The sequence below is a fragment of the Takifugu rubripes genome, chromosome 21, assembly GCF_901000725.2.
Source record: "Takifugu rubripes chromosome 21, fTakRub1.2, whole genome shotgun sequence".
In the NCBI taxonomy this organism is placed as follows: domain Eukaryota; kingdom Metazoa; phylum Chordata; class Actinopteri; order Tetraodontiformes; family Tetraodontidae; genus Takifugu; species Takifugu rubripes.
The window spans coordinates 6,584,034-6,607,656 of record NC_042305.1 but is presented as its reverse complement, the minus strand read 5'-3'; the positions used below and the strand labels follow the sequence as shown (position 1 = coordinate 6,607,656).

The 23,623-nt window shown below is 44.1% G+C and overlaps 2 protein-coding genes across 3 annotated transcripts; one reads left to right on the top strand and one right to left on the bottom strand.

Annotated features, from left to right (window-relative positions):
• Window positions 1–325: 325 nt before the first annotated feature.
• Window positions 326–4,182, bottom strand: LOC101069102 (actin, cytoplasmic 3). The gene is made up of 9 exons (XM_029829167.1): window positions 4,040–4,182; window positions 3,307–3,431; window positions 2,995–3,123; window positions 2,641–2,751; window positions 2,459–2,543; window positions 1,495–1,656; window positions 1,230–1,421; window positions 959–1,140; window positions 326–764 (listed from the first exon to the last, which is right to left on the bottom strand). Exons 2-9 carry the CDS (start codon window positions 3,427–3,429, stop codon window positions 621–623), a joined length of 1,128 nt encoding a protein of 375 aa, XP_029685027.1. The 5' UTR covers window positions 3,430–3,431; window positions 4,040–4,182; the 3' UTR covers window positions 326–620.
• Window positions 4,183–11,354: 7,172 nt separating this feature from the next.
• LOC101068877 (protein mono-ADP-ribosyltransferase PARP14-like) lies at window positions 11,355–23,396 on the top strand. 2 transcript variants are annotated; one of them, XM_029829161.1, is made up of 24 exons: window positions 11,355–11,600; window positions 12,553–12,632; window positions 12,952–12,979; window positions 13,078–13,122; window positions 13,392–13,550; window positions 14,107–14,232; window positions 14,336–14,449; window positions 14,616–16,737; window positions 17,403–17,546; window positions 17,703–17,778; window positions 17,889–18,125; window positions 18,199–18,420; window positions 18,961–19,063; window positions 19,428–19,580; window positions 19,675–19,737; window positions 19,863–20,048; window positions 20,312–20,515; window positions 20,581–20,696; window positions 21,072–21,307; window positions 21,381–21,488; window positions 21,654–21,662; window positions 21,776–21,908; window positions 22,239–22,413; window positions 22,716–23,396. In XM_029829161.1, the coding sequence occupies exons 1-24, from the start codon at window positions 11,423–11,425 to the stop codon at window positions 22,988–22,990; spliced, it is 5,292 nt and encodes a 1,763-aa protein (XP_029685021.1). In that variant the 5' UTR covers window positions 11,355–11,422; the 3' UTR covers window positions 22,991–23,396. The 2 variants fall into 2 exon arrangements, with proteins under 2 accessions (XP_029685021.1, XP_011616660.2); XM_011618358.2 differs by lacking the exon at window positions 21,654–21,662 and having other exon boundaries at window positions 21,381–21,652; window positions 21,775–21,908.
• Window positions 23,397–23,623: the final 227 nt, after the last annotated feature.

Here is a 23,623-nt window from a genome sequence, read left to right as displayed (position 1 = left end):
AGTGTATGCAGTCCAGTCTCACCTGTAGTGAAAATTATCCCCAGGAGGAGAAGAGGCCATTCACACATGGCCACTAACTATCCCCACAATGTCAGGGAAAGTTTCAATGACCCACATAATTTGGGGTGGAGCAACCAACTACCAGGTGACTGAAGCTGGGAAGCTGTCAAACACTTTCTGAAAATCCCTCCCTTGTTCACTGGTCAGCCTAGCTAGTGCACAGTATACCCGGTCAGAACATCATTGCCAATTTTACATTCAATACGTCACTAAAATTAACATGTGATTGACAACATTAAATAGGGAACACAAACATGTCCAGACAAACCGTAAACAAAGATGTGTCTTTTATTAAACACTCCTTGTACACAGAAGAGTGAATTGAATACTATGTATTTTACCGTGTGGAAAGGAGTGGTATTGAATGATTACCATTTAGAAAAAGCAGAATGATGAACATGTAGACAGATGTCAGAATTGCTGAAAATCCAGACAGAGTGATTAAAATGTAAACAATACTGTAGGTCATCGTGTATGTGGCACTTTTAGAATTCAGACACTCCCAGTAGAAACCAAAATCAGGAGGATCCATTTCTGCACTGGAACAGCAGGGAAGCTTTCTAGAAGCATTTGCGGTGCACAATGGAGGGGCCAGACTCATCATATTCCTGCTTGCTGATCCACATCTGCTGGAAGGTGGACAAGGAGGCCAGAATAGAGCCCCCGATCCAGACAGAGTACTTCCTTTCTGGTGGAGCGATGATCTGAAGGTGAGGAGAGGATAATAAGACCACAGCATAAATGTATGGACAACGTCCTGGCACAATTGATCTTTAAAATAAAGCCAAAGAAATCTTAATTGAAGGAAAATTTCTTTCAGGCATCTAACTCTGAAATATGGCCAGATGACCAGGTTCTGATGGAGAACATTTTGAACTCGGGTGCATAAAAGCTGTACCTTTATTTTCATGGTGGAAGGGGCCAAGGCAGTGATCTCCTTTTGCATACGGTCAGCGATTCCTGGGTACATGGTGGTGCCACCAGAGAGGACAGTGTTGGCATACAGGTCTTTACGGATGTCAACATCACACTTCATGATGCTGTTGTAGGTAGTCTCATGGATGCCAGAGGATTCCATTCCTGAACAAAGAACAGTTTAACATTTAATTCTGAGAAGGACTAAAAGACAGAAACTACACTAGAAGTTTGGATTTCTCAGTTTTACCCACCAAGGAAAGATGGCTGGAAGAGTGCCTCGGGGCAGCGAAACCTCTCATTCCCAATAGTTATGACCTGTCCATCAGGAAGCTCATAGCTCTTTTCCAAGGAGGAAGAGGAAGATGCTGTTGCCATCTCCTGTTCAAAGTCCAAAGCAACATAGCAGAGCTTCTCCTTGATGTCACGCACAATCTCACGCTCAGCTGGAGGCCAGAATTGAAATGTATTAGAGATTGAAATTTACTTTTAGAACCCAGCTAAAGAAAGTAAATGTACCAGTGGTGGTGAAGCTGTAGCCTCTCTCTGTAAGGATCTTCATCAGATAGTCCGTCAGGTCTCTGCCTGCCAGGTCTAGACGGAGGATGGCATGTGGAAGAGCGTATCCCTCATAGATGGGCACAGTATGGGTCACACCATCGCCAGAGTCCATCACAATTCCTGGAAATTAATAAAATTTACCTAACCTGAAAAAAAATGGCATCTCAACACATTTTAGTCTATCAAGAATGTCTAAAATAATAGAAAAATGCATTTCTATATGCCATTTAATTTATTGACGTGAGACTTTCTCATCTTTATTGGGAGGTTAGCAGGGAACTAAAGACCTTTGTGTTTATAGTTTGTTTTGGACAGTACTAATTTTTGAAAGCATGCACACATGTATCCAGATGTATGGGGCGCTGAATGCAAAAATGTCACAACTCATTCCATCATTCAATATGACAAAGTCTAAAAGTAAAAGATTAAATTTAAATCTAAAAATTAAACTAAACTTTAATATACAAATATGATGAACAAATCTAAATGTATATAAATCTAAATGTTAAAAACTCAAGTTAAAACAAAAACAGCACCATGCCGCCAACACCCGACTGAATCGCTGGACAACATGGCCGCCAGCTCCAGTGCACTGTCTGGTTCTGCACATGGGCAGTAACTCATCACTGTCGCAACTAAAAACGTTTGCTTCATGTATCTCAAATTGTTATTAAACACATTCAGTAACAATATATAGCAGGTTGCATATCGGCCTTGCTGTTGAACATTAAGTTTGGATAATTAAATTGTGTACACTGTGCCACTCTGAGTATTTATCAATTGTTTACAATTAACGAGAATATTTGTATGTAACATTTACTTTTAGACTTTGTCAAATTTAGTTGAATTTGAGAAAATTAGTTGTAAGCAACATTTTTTTTTACATATGGCATCCCATAGAGGTGCAACTTGGAGTTCCCACCTGTGGTACGACCAGAGGCATACAGTGACAACACAGCCTGGATGGCCACATACATGGCAGGAGTGTTGAAGGTCTCAAACATGATCTGAAAGAGAAAAACATTAGTCACTAGAAAAAAAAAACTATTGAAGTGGATCTGTAGGAGCCATTTTACAACTGTACAGGGGTGTCAGGGAACACACCTGTGTCATCTTCTCTCTGTTAGCCTTGGGGTTCAAAGGTGCCTCAGTTAGCAGGACTGGATGCTCCTCTGGAGCAACACGGAGCTCGTTATAGAAGGTGTGATGCCAGATCTGTTGAACCAGATCAGCCATCATTAAAGTCTGGTCATTGCTGCCATCACTGATCTTTAAACTATGTAGTTGTGGTACCGTCTTTACACAAGGTCAACCCACCACTTACAGGGGTTACAGAGACTAAACTGAATTTAGTCAATCACAAAGTCAAAAGAACTGACCGTCATGAAGCCAGACCACCACACCACAATTTTAACTCTTAGTTGCGGTTGTCTACCTGAATTTTAAAAAGGTTCTCACCTTCTCCATGTCATCCCAGTTGGTGACAATGCCGTGCTCGATAGGATACTTCAGTGTCAGGATGCCTCTCTTACTCTGAGCTTCATCTCCAACATAGCTGTCCTTCTGTCCCATTCCAACCATCACACCCTGACAGACAAAAACCATTTAGAACTTTACCCAATTTTAAAGAAATTAAATCACCCATTATCCAATTAATCGGTTCAAGTTTTAAACTTCTTTTAAATGACAACGCAGCAATTTTAGCTTTATCAACAACAGTTGAACATGTGATTTGTCAAATCTGAGCATATGAGATGTTGCACTGAGTACCTGGTGTCTGGGGCGACCCACAATTGATGGGAACACAGCTCGAGGAGCATCATCACCTGCAAAACCAGCCTTGCACATGCCAGAGCCGTTGTCAACAACGAGGGAAGCAACTTCATCTTCCATTTCTGAAAGTTTAGTCATCAAGTTTAGGCTTCCAATTATGATTTTGTCTTGTTCATTACATTTTTAAAAAATGAAAACCATTTGGACATAGCCATATGCAACATCAGATTGATGCCACAGCAGCAGAAAACATTATGCAATTTGTAGAAAAAAAATAAAAAGTGAAGAATATCTCAACTGTAACTAGTTCCTGCATATTTTAAATCTAGCAGAAACACCAGTGTCAGCGTACTTTGAGTTGTCAAACCTGTTAAAGGTGTGTTCAAGACCTGGTTGCTTTAAGACATTTCAGAGAACAAAACCTTCCTGTTAGCCAACTTCAGCCCAGCAGATTACACAGTTCCTCTTAAATGTCACAATTTAACAGCCTCTGCCAATTTTATGCAAGATATTAAAGGAGTCATCTTCTATGTCACCATATAGTCAACCTAACAACATGTAAATAAAGACATGACATTTGTATGGATTAAAAAAAACTTTAAAAAAAATGTATGACTGGTGACCTAATGCAACAATTGGTTATTTATTTATCTAATTTGGGATAAATATGAATTATGTAAATCAATGCAAAGATCCTCTGACATGGGCATTGTGCGGTCCTGGTTCTTACCTGTGCAGGTGAGTCTCAGGTGTGTTTGCAGGTAAATTCCAGGTGATGTTACTTAGCAGGTGGAGGCAAAAGCAGCATCGACACTGAAGACACGGCAGATTTATGTGCAGTTGCGGGAATGTTGGAGATGCCCATAAAAGGTAGGGTTCTCTTTGCTGCTGCCCTCATTGGTCCAGGTGGGCAGCGTGCCTCAGGTTCTCCCGGCTCCTGATCTGATTGGCTGCTGAATGTTCCTTTCAGGGGAGAGGCCTAATAGATGGCTGTGACTGGCTTGTCAGACCGGAAGGGTGAGGTTCTTTTTCGTACAAAAACATCCTGTTGGACAACTTTTAACTAAAACTAGAGGGTTTTTTTTTCTTTTAATTGGTGAATCAAAATTTTAGTCATGTCAATATTTGGTATTTTGAATGGGGAAAACTGATCAGGAGTGGCAAATGACTAAATGAATGAATGCTTTCACTGTCATACATCTCAAGCCAAAGGTGAGAGGTGTTGCCTTACCCCTGCATGCATGCTTGTGTCCACATATGTAGAATTGTAAAAGACTTAAACATATGTAGGGAATAAATGCAACTTTCAAGGTGTTTCAGGAACACATAAATTCAGAAATCTACAAATGGATATAAAGTGCATAAGCAGAAATTGCACACAGTTTCGGGTTGTGCTGACGGTAGGGGCCAGGAGCAGCTGATGGGAAGGATGGGCTCTGCTGCAGCAGTGGGCCATGTCCCTCCTACATATTCAATATTCTTGGGTAAACAGTGATAAAATGATAGATATGTAAAAATAATAAAATGATTTTGAGACTTAAGTTCAAAGAACAGGATTTCTGGCTTCAGGCTTTGATCATCATGTTTGCACTCAGGTGAAATTCACCTTCAGAGCCCACAGACATGATGAAGTACTCAAAGACTTTTCAATTCCGCCAACTATTCAAGTCCAATTCCTGGTTGTGGCTAAATGTGGCTTTTATATATATTTTTTTCCTTTGTATTATCTGATCTTTTTCCATTTATCCTCAATGGTGGGCTGCTACAGCTTCATGTTAGTTTTGTATCGCGGTGCTGCTGTCTATGTGTCCACACCCCAAACTTGCACAGACACGTCTCTTCACCCAACCACCCTGAATTCTTCTTCACTGTACTGACAACCCTGGAAGTCTTTTAAAGTCCTAACTGGTTCGATCTAACATGCTTTTATTTTTTTTTGGATGAGGCAGGCTTTAGTGGCACAGGGTGGTCTGCTGAGGCCCTGCCTCCTGTCCCAAATGTCCTTGTATGGACTTAAGGGCAGCTTAAATTGCTCCATTTGACACACCTGGTCCTGCAGAGGAGCACATATTTACACAAAAATCCTGAAAACCTTGAAAGAATATTATAGATTCTGAATGAAAATGTATTGACAAAATGTTGATGATACTGACGGCTGAGAACCGGTTGAGAAATCTTCTGAAAATCCTTCCGGATCCCAAACCTCATCATAGAAATAGGCCAATGTTAAACATTTGTAAAGCAACTTTTTTAATCTATTCTTTTGCTCAAACTTCAACTCGACAGTGACACTTAAAGAAAAGCTGCTTTGTTTGCTCCAGGAAAAAATACATTTGATTTAAAATATGAGGTTCTTAGGAGACAAAAGTCCAGAATTTGGTTCTTGTAGACATTCAGTGATGGTTTGTAGTCAAACTGAAGAATAGTTAACAACTTGCCAACAATGAGACATCCATCTTCAAGAGTTTTGTGATGTTCTAGTATATGATAAAGTGTTTCACACCCACGGGACACTCACAAAGACTAACACTGACACTTGTCCAGTTCAGACTGCTCAGCTTAATCTCTTTACATACATGTCACAAGACTAGCAGACTTGTTGTAAATGTTGGTTTGTCAACACAGGAACCCACCCATATGGTCCAGTATGGTTGCCTAAATCGCATTTAACATATTTCCACACATTTAAGACATGGTGAAAAACCAGTTTACATGCTAAGTGGATGATGGTGCCCAAGAGCAAGAGCACTGGGATTGGTTGATTTTTGCCATGGTGGACAAAAAAGTGTGTAAACCATACTGGTTCCTAAACTGGTTTGGCCCTCCTTGATGCTTCGGTTCAAACAGGTGTTAGTCTTGTGTCCACTTATGATAATGCACTTTAATTCCAATAATACTCAAATTTTGGAATGTTCCTTTACAGGCACAGAATCATCATTCCTTTCTAAAGGAGAATAAAAGAGGATTCTGTTGGGACTTCCTGTTCTGATGGAGGCAGCTTTGGCTTCTGTCCTTATATGGACTCAACTTCAGCTCGAATCATGTGCTTCTGCTTTACACAAGCTGCACCTGAAGAACCACATTTCCTATTTACAGATTCGGATCCAAAAGACTCCAATTCAAGCTGCCATCACTCATTCTTGAAGTTTGATGTGTTCATTCTTCTTTTCATCTTTATTCTTCATGGTGTACTGTTTCATTTATCCTTGCTGTCTTTGGGCTCTAGAATGCAACAGATTCCTTTTGAGTTTGTTAATGGCAACTTTAGCTCAGCTGAAATGCGGCCTCTATGTAACACAGAACAGGCGGGCTCCTCAATCAGGTCAGAAAAGAAACGTTTTGTACATTTCAGATGAGGCATTTGAGCAGAGAACAATCTGATCCTCCTGCATACCTGGCTGGTTCAGGCCTGTTCGGGGACACTGAGGAGTGTCCTCTGAAATCTTGATATTACACTCATCCATGTACAACCACCAAATAACGTGTGAATGCATAGGAAGGCGCCACCTGCTGGTTCCTGTAAACAATGTAAACATACTGACACTGAACTCAGACAAGATCTTCATATCTCAGACAGAGCGAAGGAATCAGACTAGACATTGGTTCAGTTCCATCCTCATGAATGTGGACTGTCACAACTGCGGGCAACCCCGCCCTAGTCCGAGTTTGCCCCACGCACCTGTGGCGAATCAGCACCGTAAAGAGCCCCCTTTTTAGTTCCCGGAGTTACACTGCCTCCCTGCCAGCTTGTCCTCTGTGATTCTCATGAGTCTCCAGCGTTTTCCTGCACTCCTGCCCTTGACCCTGCCTGTCCCTGACCCTGCCTGTCCCTGACAATTCGATCCAGCCTGCTCCCCGGTAAATTCTGTCTGCCTTCTGTTCCTGGAAATAAAACTGTGTTCAACCGAACTCTGTTGTCGCTCTTGGGTTCTCGTCTGGTCTCTGACAGTGGACACCTCAGCTCATCCTCAACAAAAATGATCCTGAGATACTGAGCCCCTCCAGTTCTACAGAACACAGCAAAGCAGCAGAATCTTAGAGAATATTAATCCTCAACAGAGTATCAGCTTTTTCTAAGTAAATCAAAATGTAGGTCAAGAGGAGGTTTGAAGAGCTTTAAATGGCAGGATTATTGTCTGCTGTCTGAAACCGTGGGAAGGTGATGGTCACCTTTGAGCAGCCAGAAGGAGACTTGCATCTGGGAGACTACACAACTGAAGAGTCTTCCCACCCAGCTGGCTCTTTACAGCACATAGATCAGTTTCTGTAACTCCACCAGCAAGAAAATGCAGCATTGTTGAGGGTCTCACACATCTGGAATGCTGCTGGTAACAGCCTGCTGGTAACGCCACCTTGTGCACATAAAAACCATTGTTTATCTGCTGTCATCACACTTTCAGATGAGTATCTCCATTTGTAAATCATCTTAGACAGGTGAGACGCTGATGGACAGGTGAGACACCAAAGGAGAGCTGAGATGTTGATGCACAGGACATGAAGAGAGGAAACATGAGGAAACTGAACTAGACTAGACTAGGCTAAACTGGAAGCAAAAGCCTCAGAAAGTGTGTTTTTGATAGTGGGTTGAGTGGCACCATAAGATCCGTGTCCTCTGCTTGATTTTTGATGACGATTCTAAAACATCAAAGGTGACCTGTACACATGTTGGTCCTCCTGAGGGACTCTGGCAGCCATCACTCATTAAACGCTGTGGCCTCTATGAAGAGGTTGGTTTCTGCTGCTCTTGTGGAATTTATGAGTTTCAGACACCACCTGGACTTCATCAACACACCCCAAATGCATGTTGGGACATTTGTCTTCAGCTGGAGGGCAAAAATCTTTAATTATTTCAAACATTCTTTTTTCTGTTGTATTTTTTCCAGCCTTTAGGAATATTAAAAACTGGTATAAAAATGATTGAACCTGATTAAACTTTGATTTTAAAGATGTTCTGTGACTTTATCAAATGGCTGGCTCTAAGGGTACTCCTGGAGCTTGTTCCTACTGAAGAGAACCCAGCTGGACTCCTGCAGCTTGATCTGACCGACAGCCACACGAGTCATAAGTCATTGACGGTTTAACGACTTTCATGAATAATCAGATGTGATGAAACCTAACTGATCCAAAGACCAACACATGGGCTCCTTGTCACAAACTAGTTTTGAAAAGGTTTCTGTGTTTTAAAGACTTTGCAAAGGCGGAGCTTGTTGTCTTTCTGCAGTTGGCCAGCAGAAGGCGATGTGGAGCTCGCGTATCCGTACAGTCACAAAGGTAAACGTCAGGCATCAGGCAGGCTGTTGACAACCTCGACCTCTGGTGAATGTGCTCATTCTTGCTCTTCAGCACATCCAGATGTTCCTTAATGAGGATGTGGAGGAAAGGAAGGAGCAGCTGGGATTTAAAAACACCCTGTTTATAGGTTCCTGGGTCTCTGTGGGATTTTTACATGTTTATCACATGTGGGTCAGGAGGCCCTGCGTGCCGACACCCGGCGGGACAGGCGTCAACATGTCTGCTGACAACATGGATGCATAAATAGGTGCAGATGCTGCGACGACCCTCAGAGCGTCTGCAGGTGGGGGAGACGGCAACATGGTTCCACGGAGGCTGCTCGCCGTCAGCTGTGAGTACCTATGCTGTAATGAGTCTTTGGGTTGGAGCGGTGTGTGTCGGCTTTGTTCCAAACAAATGTCAGACTTGTGTTTCTGAATCAGAATGTTCTTGAAGATTAAAATATTAATGCTGTTTCAGTTCTGGCTGCACTTTGGTGTCTGACCCGACATCACCCTGCTGGTGAGTAAATCTTTTCTGCCTCCGGTTTTTGCTGCTGCATTTTAGTGGTGATGGCCTTGTGGTTGTGTTTTAACAGTGCTTTCCTGTTGAGCGATTTGACTGTGTTCACTAGTTATCCACCTCCGCTCTCTTGTCCTGTATTCTGATCTCATCATCTTCTGCCTGCCACACTGTTGCTGCTGATGTCACAATTAGAGCAATCAGAAAAAGAAGCACTGAAACTAAGCAGAAAGACAGTGAAAGGACGAGTGAAGAAGATGATGATGATTATGATTATGATGATGACAGTGATGAAGATTAACACAGACAACAAGGATGATGTCATGGATGTGATGTCAGTGTTGACACTGTGACGTGTGTGTTTTGACAGAGGCTGAGATCATTTACGCCTGTCACAACGACACCGCTGTGATGTCATGTGGTGAGGAAACATCAGTTGCCATGAAAACAGCACCATTTCCTCTTGAAAATCATCCCATTCTGCTGATTTAGATCATCAATAACACCAACTCTGTTAGATGTTATTAGATTAGAACTAAAAGGTGCTCCTGCCACAAGCCCGAAAGGAGTTTCTTCTTTGTGAGTCCCCTCCTCTCCTCTTTCTCCAGATGTTGGCAGTAAAATAAAGCTGGAACACATCCTGTATAAAGTGGGTGTGGGGACGAGGTGCGGAGAGGGGAAAGCCCACCCCGACGATGGACCTGACACCTTTTGTAACTTCCCCTGGGCTGAGATGGTGGTGGAGGACCTGTAAGAAAACATCTCCTTTTGTTTCATCTTCATCTGTCAGTCTGAAACATCTGGAGGAATCAGAAGCAGGTTTAAATCCCAGAAGTGTCCTAATACTTTTTGTTCCATCTTCAGACAGCGTTTCCTCCTCAGGTGGTCGTGTGTAGCTCCCATGGTCTCCATACAACTTTATTTTTTACATTTAAATTCAATAGATGAGTGAAGAAATTCAGCTCCACAGCTGGCTGTGTCCAGAGGTCTCCAACTGTCACTTCCACATGTTCTCATGGTTCTATCTTCCTCCAGCTGTGCCAACAAGAGGTCCTGCCAGGTTCCTGTCACTGAGTGGGTGTTTGGAGAATATCCATGTAAGGAGGAAACCAGGTACCTGGAGGTGGTCTACACCTGTGCCACATCTCCACCTCCACCTCCACCCCCTCCTCCTCCAGCACCAATCAAACCTGACTGTATGTCCACGCTTTTCAATACAATAATTCACATTTTTATCAGTAATTGTCAGAACTCACTCACAAAAATGTGATCAGTTTCTGGTTTTGACATCTTGCGCACACGCGCGCGCACACGCACGCACGCACGCACGCACGCACACACACACACACACACACACACACACACACACACACACACACACACAGAGCTATAGAGGGCTACAGAACACTCTGAGAGCTGCAGGGATGGAGACCATGACCTTTGTAAAGCTGAGCTGTAGCTTATACAATTCTTTTTACTTCATTAATAAAAACTCTATTTTTTTTTCTTTGCAGGTGAAGAAAAATCTGAGGGTGACTCTTCTTAAACTGCCAGATTTCTTCATAATTTGAGTTTAAAGCATTTTAAACACAAATACTCATAAATACAATGACTTCATTTGTTTTGATTATCTATGCTTTCCTGGTTTAGGGTTGATGTGTTTAGAAATTAAATAAAAACAATTAAACACGAGTTCAAAATGTTCAGTGGGGACCGACAAGATAAAAATGTTTCTTAAATTGTAAAAATTCAAATAAAATAGAATTAGTCTAACTCTCTGATCAGACTCCCTCTTACTCTTCTCAAGGCTGTTTTTAAGAAAGTAATGTTGTCTTATTGATACAAATATGCTTCTCTAACCAGACTGACCTCAATCCAGCAGGAATGTGTTCAGGTTTTCAGTCTCCTGGTTGCCCACGGTGACCTTGTCCTCCTCCTGACCTAAAGGAGATTCTGGACCTGAAGGAAAGGCCGGATGTACATTTGCTTCAGTGTTTAGTTCATTTGACTGGATCAAGTGGGTTCTGCTGAGTTTACTGACAGTTTCACAAGTAAACGAAACAAGTAAACTGCCATAGTAGTGACACTGGCCTGTAGTGGGCGCTAGGGCGCGACTCCCATTACCATGAAAAAGGAAATAAATAAAGAGAAAATAGAAATAAGTAAAGTAAGTCTACTTTAACCTATATGTTTGGGTTTACTTTAGATGAGCGAGATAAATATTACAAAGTTACTGATTATGCTGACGACACGTGGGCACGAAACGAAAGTGAAAGCGTCGGATTGGCTTCGTCATTTTGTCGGGGAGCAGCAGGAGAACATGTCCTTGATTTTACCTGTGATCGTGGAGGGAGACTGGGCTTCGACCGAAACCAGTCGGGTCAAGCTCAAACTGGAGCTTTACTTCGGGAGTTCGAAGAAGTCGAGCGGGGGAGAGTGTCTGGTGCAGCTGAAGGACGGAGAGACGAAGGCCGCTGTGTACTTCGCTGATAATGCGGGTAAGTGTGGGTGAGACTTGGATCAACCAGTCAGCACAACCTACTTTAAAACAGCAGAAACTAGCACTTTGAATCGCTCCACAGACGAAATGTTTGGTGAAATGTGTGTCCATAAGTCTGCTGCGCAATGACTTTATAGAACTAGAAACCGAAAGCAATTTAGCTGTTCCTCAGCTATTCTACAGTTTCAGTCAGCTACTGGATAGAAGTAAAGCCAAGATTTTTTTTATATTAAGTTACTATGTGTTTAAAAGAGCTGAGGTTTGGTCTCTGGTGACTTGTGAGGTGACCAGAGACGAGCAAATGAGCCATAAATCCCCCCCCCCCCCCCCCCCCCCCCCCCCAAAAGTAAGCAAAACAGCTGACATCAACAGTGGAGTTGATGTCTTTTCGAGAAGATCACACTGCTCAGCCATCATCATGGCCACAGTTAACAGGATGTTCTGCAGTAGGAGTAAAGGTCTCCTAGAGGTGGTACCTCAGGGGGACCTGGAACAGGAGCACCTCCAATCTTCTCAGTGCTGCTCCTACCTATCTGCTTGTGACTCCCACATGGAGGGCAGTCAAGGAATCCGACCTAAAATTAACATTTACAGGTGAGCGGTATCAGTGGCCCATAATCCTGCCTCAGGTCCCTGAACTTTCTGTCACCTAAACCATAGCTCAACCTTCATCTCTCCTCATCAACAAATGTTTGGGGTTGAATATCCAGTGTAGCAGAATTTTCTGTGAAACCTGTAAACTACAGTGCTCTTAAACAAAATATATTAAAACATTTAAAGCCTGTAAATCAGAGTTTTATTTGAAGCATATGTGAACACATCAGATCAGATTATCACAATAATCTGAGTATTATTATCAGTGACCAGCATGTGTAAATGTACACTTTAAAACTGTGATCCTAGCAATACATTTTTAAAGAGTTTGCTCACTTGTGTGATTTTTTTTTCAGTGCGAGCACAAGTCCTGAAGAAACAGGACCATGTGATCACCTTGAACAATCAGAACATTAAGCTGTGTCTTTCTGAGCCGGTAAGTCTACATTTAAATTGAGACTAGCAAGGATGAAGTGTCCAGTCTGGTCATGTTTCCCACAACAGTGTCCTCTACTGTTCCTGTCATCTGAGATAAAGATTTTGATTCAGTGAGGCAGAAGTAATGCCTTTATGTTAGCTGTACAGGACATGCTGTCATCAGGACTCCCTGTGTGAATTTAAAGCTGTACATTTGTATACGAGCTCAGATGAACCTGGACATTACTGGTGGTTGTGACATGTCCATGTGTTTAGAATAAAGCCGTCGGCTTTGGTGACTCTGGATTTGTACTAAAGTATTTGTGTTCTTTTGTCAGAGTTCATTGAGCAGCACTGACGTCAAAGGTAAAATAGTTCCCCCTCTTTGCCACAATAAATACAGAAAAGGAGGATGGAGGCGCCTCTTCTATTGCAACTGTAACAACTGAATGTTTTTATATCAGCCTCAGATCAACCTGTCAGGGGAGCCACTGGAGACAACCAAGATGGTAAAGGCTGCACGAATTAAACACAGTTTTCACATTCATAAAATTCTTTCTGGGAATGAATGTAAAATAATGATCAGATAAAAGTGAAAATCTGTTATTAATTGTCATTTGTGTGTAATTTGTGACCTAAAATATGATTTCTGGCCCTTTTCCTTTTTCATTAGCTAAACTTTTATAAAAAGAATTTTAAATTCACAAAAAAATTATAAATTCCTCAGGAAGAATAACATGACTGAGAAGGTAGAAAAGGTTTTTCTGTCTGCGTGTAGAGTCTGTTCAGAGCACTGCGGTGGTGTTAAGCCCGGTCACAGACAAACGTGTCGGAGAACTTCTGGTGGATAATATCATGGGTTCAAGCTTCAGTGCCTACACCATGGAATTGATCTTTGAGCTCGACTCTACTGTGGTCACTTTCAGCAATTCTGAAGGTAGGACAAGACACACACCTACAGGAGATACTCAGATCCCCAAACCCACAGGAGATACACAGATCCACAAACCTACAGGAGATACTCAGATCACCAAACCTACAGGAGATACTCAGATCACCAAACCTACAGGAGATACACAGATCACCAAACCTACAGGAGATACTCAGATCCCCAAATCCACAGGAGATACACATATCCCCAAACCCACAGGAGATACACAGATCCCCAAACCCACAGGAGATACTCAGATCCCCAAACCTACAGGAGATACTCAGATCAACAGACCTACATCAGATACACAGATCCCCAAATCCACAGGAGATACACATATCCCCAAACCCACAGGAGATACTCAGATCCCCAAACCTACAGGAGATACTCAGATCAACAAACCTACATCAGATACACAGATCCCCAAATCTACAGGAGATACACAGATCCACAAACCTACAGGAGATAGTCAGCTAGGAACTTATAAAATGTGAAAATGTGTTTTAAATGTACATTTTGAGGGTTTGTGAGAATCTTGAGCAGAGCTGTGGATGTTTTACAGACCAGATCAAGTTCTTGACAAATATTAAGTCCAGTCAAGCCTTGGAGAAATGGCAAGTGACAATTCGGCCACTAGAGGCAGCAGTGAGCATCTGGGTGGAGAACCTTCCTCTGAATGTGGATGAAGGTATTACAGCTGTGAAACAGCTGTTTGTATATTTGATTTTGGTTCTGTTGTTTTGCTCAGAACACAAATTCTGTGTTTTTGTTCCTGTGTTTAAATAATATAGAAATATTGCAGCTGTATTTCCAGAGGTGGACTGAACTGAATAAGAAGTGGATGCCAAAGGAGATCATCATCATGCCTTATCAAGTTGCCATCATCACCGTCGGTGACCCCAAAGGTTGTTGCTGCCATTGTTCTGTTTCTGTGATAACCTCCACTCTTCACTTCAGCCATAATTTAGACATAAAGCAGTTTGATATTGTTTAGAGGGTTCAAAACAAGTCAGCATTGTTTGAATTTGTGTCTCACCAGAGCTTCTTTTTTGGTTTCTTGTCTTACTTCAGTTGTGAAAAGAATCTGCCTCCATAAAGAGCACACAATCCGGTCTGCTTCTGTCAGGATGTATCCATACTACGAGTCCCTGCGCACCCCCTTGTATGGAAAAGATCGACCTGTGTGGAAGATGCCTGAGCCCTTCATAGAGGCGGTTGAGCCTCTAGTCTGGACATTTCTTGAATCCAGGAAACTTTGGGAAGTCATCAATGACCAGATGAATCAGCACTTCTGCAGCGTGAACTCAGAGAAGCCTGTAGTGAAGCTCAGTCCACTGCCCAGCTTTTTGAAGCAGGCTGGTTTGACTGCAGATCGAGTGGAGAAGTGGAAGAGCACCACTCAAAGGACCTTCCATCAACTCATTTCTCAGTACAGAGCCTTTAAATGCTCAATGAATGGACCAGCCTGGAAAGAGGCGGAGAAAGAGATCCGTTTAGTTGTAAGAGAAGATGCCAACTTGCAGCTGGATGCTTCCAGCGAGACTTTGACTGTGGTCGGCCAAGTCGAAGATATAAATAAAATTGAAGCTCATGTGAAAGACATCGCAGCCAGAGCCATGAGGCAGATTCAGCAAAAAAGGGAGGAAGTTACTGAAAGTATGGAAGTGGCACCCACATTATTCTACATCCTGGAGCAGGAGGGGCTGCAGAAAGTTGCACAAGACAAATGGTCTGATATGAAGCTGTCTTACAATAAGAGTAGCAAAAAGTTAACATTTAGGGGAAGCACCTCAAACGTTTACCCTGCCAAGTTGTGGGTCGTGGAGAAGAAGCACCAACTAATTCAAAAGCAGATCGATGTCTCTGCTGCGGTTTTTAACTTTCTCAAGATGGTGGATTCGGAGAAAATGTCTGAAGAACTATTCACATCCAAAGGAATCTGTGCCACCTACAGCATCAACAACAACAGGATCTTGCTGTTGGGATGTTCTGACAATGTGCTGGCTGGTGCAGAACAGAAGATTAGGACAGTATTCAACCATCAGACTCTTGATGTTGAAGATACAGAAGTTCTTCTCCTTCCTGAGTGGATGAGCCTGAAGCAGAGACTCTTGGGGCTCAAAAACTCATCAAAGACAACAGTGGCCATTCTGGACCAGGGAAGAGACCAAGTCACAGTGGTTGGTTTCCTCGATCCAGTGAAAGAAGTTAGCCGTGAAGTGAAGGAGTTTATAGTTGATAATGCCAGACTTGAGGAAACCCTGCCTGTCCAGTCCTGCGCTCTTCAGTTCATTGTCAAGAAAAAAAAACAAGATTACATTGGAATAGCAGATGCTTGTGGTATTCAAATCCAAATTGAAGAAGAGAGGCCAAGCATTTCCATTGCTGGTGCTCGTTACCGTGTCCTGAAAGCCCGATCCCTCATCCAGGAAATGATTGGTGCTCTCAGCACAGACAAGCTGATTGTTGACAAGCCTGGAGCCAAGAAATACTTCCAGTTCCAAGGAAGCTTGTTTCTGTCTGCCATCATGAATGACTTGAACTGTGTAGTGCTGCTCAGTTCAGGAAGGGGAAAGAACGGTCTTTGTTTATACAAAGTTACTGCGCTTTCCGGTGTTCAAGTGTACGTCAGTGAGGCAAATATTTGTCTTCTCGATGTTGATGCAGTGGTCAATGCAGCCAACGAGGAATTGAAACACATTGGTGGTCTGGCTTTGGCGTTGCTGAACGCTGCCGGACCTGAGCTACAGAAGATCTCCAACAATTACATTGCCAGAAATGGAGCTCTCTGCACAGGTGACACCGTCGTCACAGATGCATGTAATCTCCCGTGCAAGCACGTCATCCACGCAGTTGGTCCACGTTTCTCTGAGCACAGTCCAGAGGATTCAGTGTCGCTCCTTAAGCTGGTCGTAACTCGGAGTCTGAAAGAAGCAGAAAAGCTCAATTGCTCCACCATTGCAATGCCAGCGATCAGCTCTGGCATGTTTGGGTTCCCCATCGACCTTTGTGCTGACACCATCGCACAGGCCGTGTGGGAGCACTGCAGTGCTCCAGGAGGCCAGGGGTCTCTGAGGGAGATCCAGCTGGTAACAAATAATGACCAAACAGCAGGAGCCCTGGCTGAAGCAGTCAAGAAGGTGTTTGACAACCCGCAAGGTGCTGTGAGGAGACCAGGCCCAGCAGCTTCAAGGTAAATGCAACCATCATGTTCAATTTCACATGACCAGACAGCAGTCAGGGGACTTTCTGATTCTGCGTAGCCTCGCGGCACTGTGAACATGTCTCCTACTCAGATGATGTTGGTGCTTCAGCAGACCATCGGCTGCTTCTCCGTGCAACTTCAAAAATTTAGATCAAATCGAGCAGCAATAATAATTAGTGCTACATTTACAGAGTTTGTTACCGAACAATACACAACAACACACCGCTCATACAAATAACACTAAGAGTGAACAATAAAAGAAAAAACAGATATCCCATTTGTGGTGCAGCTCAAATTGTCTAGAGGCAACTTTGTTTACTTTAAACTGATTGGGAACAAGTTTATTTTATCCCAGCCAAAACGATACATGTTACAACATCAAGTGAAGTCAGAGTAGCAACAACTGAGTATGATGTAGGTCGGTGAACCACGGGTGCCCTGGTTTGTAGAGGGTCTACGGTCCGCAGTACCAACACAACCCCACCCCCCACCCCCGGAGCATAAACTTAAGACAGAGACAAAACAGATGGATTACTGCATTTGTTATCAGCTCAGTATTTGCTCAGGTTGAGGTCTGAAGCACCTGATAGCATCACAGGCTCAGGAAACATGACTTGGAGTGTATGAGAACTGTGTCGCTGACTCTCCCACAGAGTTCAGGGTGGCCGAGGTCAGAGCCACTCGCCTACGTCTGCTCAGAGAGGAAGGCTGAAGTCGACAGACGGGAACCCCGAGGGAGCTGGTATCCATGGCAACAGTGGAGGGCAGAGCTCCAGTGACCAGGCTGGACCTGAAGGGTAAACTAGGGCCTATATATTTGAGGTGGTGCACTGTGGTTAATGGATGAGCGCTCCCGACTCAGTGGCCCTGGCAGAAGAGGAGGCACATAAAGGAACAAAACAGTTAATTTTTGTTCTTCATTACACTGAGTAGTGACATCAGTCCTATTGTAGGTGCAGGTTGATGGAGGGAACCACAGCTGAGGGGTTGAGGGTCATCCTCTGGAAGGGGAACATCGAGGCCCAGACGGTAAGTTCTGGTCCAGTCACCTGCAAGTCATATAGACATGCTCACCTTCACATCTGCCTCAACAACATACAGCACTCATTGGGCTCCATGGCATCTGTTTTGTTCCACAGAGCTGCGTCATTGTCAACACCATCTCTGAGAGCATGAACCTGATGCAGGGAGCCATTTCCAAAGCAATCCTGCAGGCAGCGGGGCAGAGCCTGCAGACGGCCATCCAGAAGGCTGCAGGGGTGTCCTCGCTGCTCCCTGGCAGCGTCGTCATCACTGATGGTTTCAACCTCAAGTGTCAGAAGGTGTTCCACACTGTCTGTCCAATGTGGACCAGTGCATCCGATCAGGCGGAGAAAGTGAGCTTTTGTTGCTTCAGTCTTTGCATGTTCTGGTTCTCTGCTCCTCTCACGTGTGATCGTTCTCTCCCAGACTTTAACGTCTATCATCACCCAATGTCTGAAGGAGGCAGAGAGACTGAAGATGAAGTCACTGTCCTTCCCCGCCATCGGGACGGGTGTCCTGCAGTTCCCCAAAGAGGTGGTTTCCAGAGTCCTGCTGAGGGAAGTCCACAACCACAGCCGCACGAAAACACCTCTCCACCTAGTGGAGGTGTTTATTGTGGTTCATCCCAGTGACAGCAAGACAGAGAACGTGAGTCCACGAAGAAGCATCCAGAAAGTCCTCATACTGGGACAGAGAGGCTAGATGGACTGTTGTACTGGGGCAGAGAGGCTAGATGGACTGTTGTACTGGGGCAGAGAGGCTAGATGGACTGTTGTCCTGGGGCAGAGAGGCTAGATGGACTGTTGTACTGGGGCAAAGAGGCTACATGGATTGTTATACTGGCGCTGGGACAACGAGGCTAGATCGACTATTATACTGGGACAGGGAGGCTAGATGGACTGTTATACTAAGATAGAGAGGGTAAATGAGTGGTTATACTGGGACAGAGATGGTAAATAATTGGTTATACTGTGACAGAGAGGCTAGATGGATTGTTATACTGGGACAGGGAGGGTAAATGAGTGGTTATACTGGGATATATAGGCTAGATGGACTGGTTATACTGGGACAGAGGATATAACTAGACTGGTTATAGTGGGATTTGTTCTTGTTGCTGATGGTTTAAATCAAACTACATTGAGAAGGGCAGAAATCTACCAGCCTCATCCAGACAAGTATTTCTTTCAGAGTCTGAGAACAGAGTTCAGGAGCCAGTTCAATCAGGGACAAGGATCCCAGTCTTCCCAGTCTGCCACTGTGCCAAATTCCAGCCAATCACAGAAGCCTTCAGGTAAAAAGATTACAGCTTTTGTTTGAACCTCCAAGATAAGAAGGAGAAAAATTAATGATAGAAGAGGTTTGGTCTCATTTTCTTAAGATCTTAGGTTGTTTTTCCCTCCACCAACGAGGTCACATGACATTTGCTTGTTTGCAAAAGTACTCAAAAATGTATGAACAGATTTTAAAGAAGGTTTAATCAATTGATCAGCATAAGGGAAACATTACCATTAGAATTAGCTCATTCAGAACATGGATTGATTCTGATTATATCTGGTTGTTTTAGTATTAGTATTTGATTTGATTTACGAGTGTGGGTGGATGTGCCGTGTGTGCGTGTGCGCGCGTGTATGCGTGTGTGTGTGTGTGTGTGTTAGCCTCTAACTTCAGCCAGGTGGTCTCCACATCTCTTGGTGCGTACCAAATGCAGATGGGTCAGCTGGCCTTCGAGGTGGTGTCTGGGGACATCACCAAGGAGACCTGTGACGTCATCATCAACTCCTCCAATCAAAACTTCACCCTGAAATCAGGTTATCATTCCAGCTGCAGTCACATCAGTCTGGTATTTCTTCGTGTCAGAAGCCTCGCCCACAACCTTCACTGAAAACCGTTGTGCTGTTTCAGGTGTTTCCAAGGCGATAATGAATGGTGCTGGACACAGCGTTTGGAAGGAGTGTTTAGTGAAAGGTACGTAGCCTCAGCAGGTGCCACTCAGACCTGGTTACTACCAGCGTCTCCTTGCAGTGCACCCACGTCCATCTACACAAACACACGTGCATTACCTTCCCAATGTCTGACATTCTTCTCTGCAGTCAAGGCTGCAGGTTCCCAACCTGGTCCCATGATCCTGACGTCCGCCGGGCAGCTGCCCTGCAGAGCCATCATCCACGTCGTCGGCCGGAACAATCCTGCCGACGTTAAAAACACTGTTTATTCTGTGCTGAAGCTTTGTGAGGAGCAAAAGTTCCAGTCTGCTGCTTTCCCAGCATTGGGAACAGGTGTGAGGACACAAACAACACGTCCCGCGTTTCACATTGTCAACGTTTTGTCCTATAGCTACAATTGTTTATTCAAACAAGAATAAGAAATAGGACTTCAGGACTTTTGTCTGTTCGGTCTGATCATTATCACAATTCTGAGGTTAAAGAGAGAAATCCTGAGTGTATCGAGTCAATTCGTCTGCGGCTCAAGCTGTAATGAGCACTGCAGCCAGCAGGGGACAATACAACCCCACTCACCTTTTGCCATTTCCTTCCATCAGGGCAGGGGGGAGCCAGCCCCTCCACTGTGGCGGATGCCATGGTGGGCGCCATCACAGACTTTGTGAAGAAGAAGCAGCCCAAATACGTCTCCTCTGTGAAAATCGTGATCTTCCAGCAGGAAATGTTAAGTGACTTTCACAACAGCATGATGAAGGTGCAGGGAGAGGCAGTGAAGAGCAAAGGCATCATTGGCACCATTAAAGGTATTAAACTCTACCACACTCACTTCATCACACCAGACCTCACTTTTCTCTCCTGCTCTGGCCAGATGCAGTCACTTCAATTTTTGGAATTGGCGAGGACAAACCTTCCACGGAGACCTTGGTTCTTCAGAAGGAGGAGTTTGAGCCTGCAGTGTTTGAGCTGTGCAGTGAAAACAAGAAGGTGAACACACAACTGAATTCTTCTATGTCACATTTTGATTATGAAGAATTTAACACACACAACCACAAGCTTCCTTGGACCTTGGTAGGATTACTTCCTGTCAGGCAGGAAGTGTGGGACAGCTGTGACTCTGCTGCTACCTGAGAGTGAAGGAATAAATCCATTAATAGAACTTATTGTACCAGTCTTCAGATGACTGGACTGCTGAGAACACACCAGAGAATGTAAAGGTTCTAACATACATCACTAGTGGATGAAATATTACCATTTGGAATCAGCATGTAGAGACACTGATTTGACTTTGGTCCTTCTCTTTGTTACCCTCTGACAGGAACCACACAAATCTACTGACACTTGTTTTCTCCATCATGTCAGGATGTGGATCAGGCCAAAAAAAGGATTCTAGAGTTGATCCACATGGAACACACGACCTGGACCATCAAAGATGAGTACATCAATCAGTTTACGCAGAGAGACATAGCGGAGCTCGAGGGCCTGCAGAAGCAGCTGAGCATCAAAATCCATTTGAAGAGGGGCCTTGATGACCAGGAGCCCAGCATCATCCTGGAAGGGCTAACCAGAGATGTCTTCAACGCGAACGCTGTGATCAGGTCTGTCTGCTGCGCCATGGCAGGATGGAGAGAAAGCTCGGAACGTGATCGTCTTCCATTTGTTTTATTTCAGGACCCTCATCCAGAAAACGCAGTGTATGGAGAACCAGAAGCAAAAGGCTGCACAGATGAGTGAGCGTGTGGAGTGGCAGTTCCAGGACCAATTTGGGCAGAAGGTACCTTTCAACTCTTTGGATAACCTAATCCTAGAGGAGGCCTTCCAGAAAAAAGAAATTGTGACTCTCAAGATCAACGGTGAGCTGTATCAGGCTAACACGGTGCAGAGAAGAGCTTGTTCAGCCAGGAGCCATAAAGAGATCGAGCTGTTCCGAGTGGACAAGAAAGGTGAGAGAGGGTGTAGAAGGCCAAGGTTTGACCAGAAGAACGGAAAACATAACCCCATTAAACTGTTACATCCTGGACAGCTGATCCAGGTCACACAGAAGCTTCTTTTTGTTCCCTCACAGGTGTCCTGCCACCACACTGGGAAGACATGGGAGATGAATTCCTCAAAGTGGTAAATCTGGACCCAGGCTCGGAAGAGTACCTTAATGTAAAGCAGAAGGCCACAAGCAGCGGTAGAAGTCTGAATATCTTAAAGGTTTGTGGTTCTGCTTTCACATTTAAGGTCGTTCATCCTGGATAGTTGTCTAAACTGAATTGTAACAGAAGCTGCTCAGATGAAGCTCACTCAGCAGGGCAGTGGTTTCAGAACCAAGAGCTCCATCCTAGAGTTTAGCAGTACAGAATACAAAAGTAAATCTGACAGACATAAGACTTTGAGCTGCATCAGTGGAATTATTAAAAGGAGAGATGGTTTCCTGTTAGATAATCAATTCTAAAAGTCCCTGGAAGATCAAGCTGCTGCTGGAGTAGGAGCCTCTAGGGGTTCTGAGTGGAGGGGACTAACCTTCCGTGTTGGGTTTCGCAGATTGAACGGATCCAAAATGCGGTTCTATGGCAGGGCTACCAGGCGCTGAAGAAGAGCCTGGAGCAGAAGAATGGGCATTCCAACAACGAAAGACTGCTTTTCCACGGAACTAAAGCGCAGTCCGTCAAGTTTATCAACAAATCCGGCTTCAATCGAAGTTACGCTGGAATGCACGGTAACGAAACTCTCGACCTGTAACCATGGTAACCAGTTCAAGCTGGAAACACATTTTTCATTAGGGTTAGGGACATTGTTCACCCAACACATATATCAGAGCATTCAGACAGACCATAATACAACACAGCTAGTTCCTGGAGCATCTGGGCCCCAAAGGAAACTGTTACACAAACACCAAGAAGAAAATGGCTGACAGGTTTGACATTAGCGATTGAGCCTCACCTCCAGAATCTGGATTGATAGCTCAGCGATGACATCATCAGCTGAGTGGCCATCTCTTCTCTCTCTCTCGCTCTGCAGGAGCGATGTTCGGCAACGGGTCCTACTTTGCCGTGGATCCCAACTACTCTGCTCAAGGCTACGCCATGCCAGACCCCCTGGGCCACAGACGGATGTACCTGGCCAAGGTGCTGGTGGGGGACTTCACCAGAGGACAGGCAGGCCTTCCTGCTCCTCCTGAAAAGAACCCTTCTGATCTGTATGACAGTGTGACTGATAACCCTGCTAAACCCTCCATGTTTGTCATCTTCAATGACGTGCAGGCATATCCAGAGCACCTCATCACTTTTACATGAAGCACTTGGTGGATGCAGCAGCGCTCAAGCGCACTTAGACACCCACAAAGGTCGCATCAAAGTATTACCTGAAGCACCTATGCAATCACATAAGTATTAGTAGTGGACACTGACACATCTGGTCATGTGGTGAATCCCATTGACATTTAGTTTGATTGAGAAAATCAACCTGCTTTGCTTTGAATGAATGTAGCAGCAAGATGTCATATGGTGCAACATTAAAACCTTAATTTCACCTTAATTGTCTGACTTAAAGGGATAAATGAGCAGATTTGATGGAAGGAAGCTATCATTTAGTGGTTGATAACATTTTAAACATTTGGACTTGTTTTCTCCTGCCAGCTAAATTGAACCAAATGAGTCCGATTGAAATCAACAGAAATAAAAATAATTCTGATACAGAAAACAGCATCAAGGCATTTTATAGAAGCTGGAAAACAAAAACAGGAACCCGCTGAAATCAGAACATCAGATTTATGGTGAAGCAGCAACATGGATCACTCACTCTCACTCACTTTCTACTGCTTGTTCCTCCACTGAGGGTAGCGGGGGGACTGGAGCCTATCGCAGCACAATGGGTGGAGGCAGGGTACACCCTGGACTGGACGCCAGTCAATCGCAGGGCTAACACAT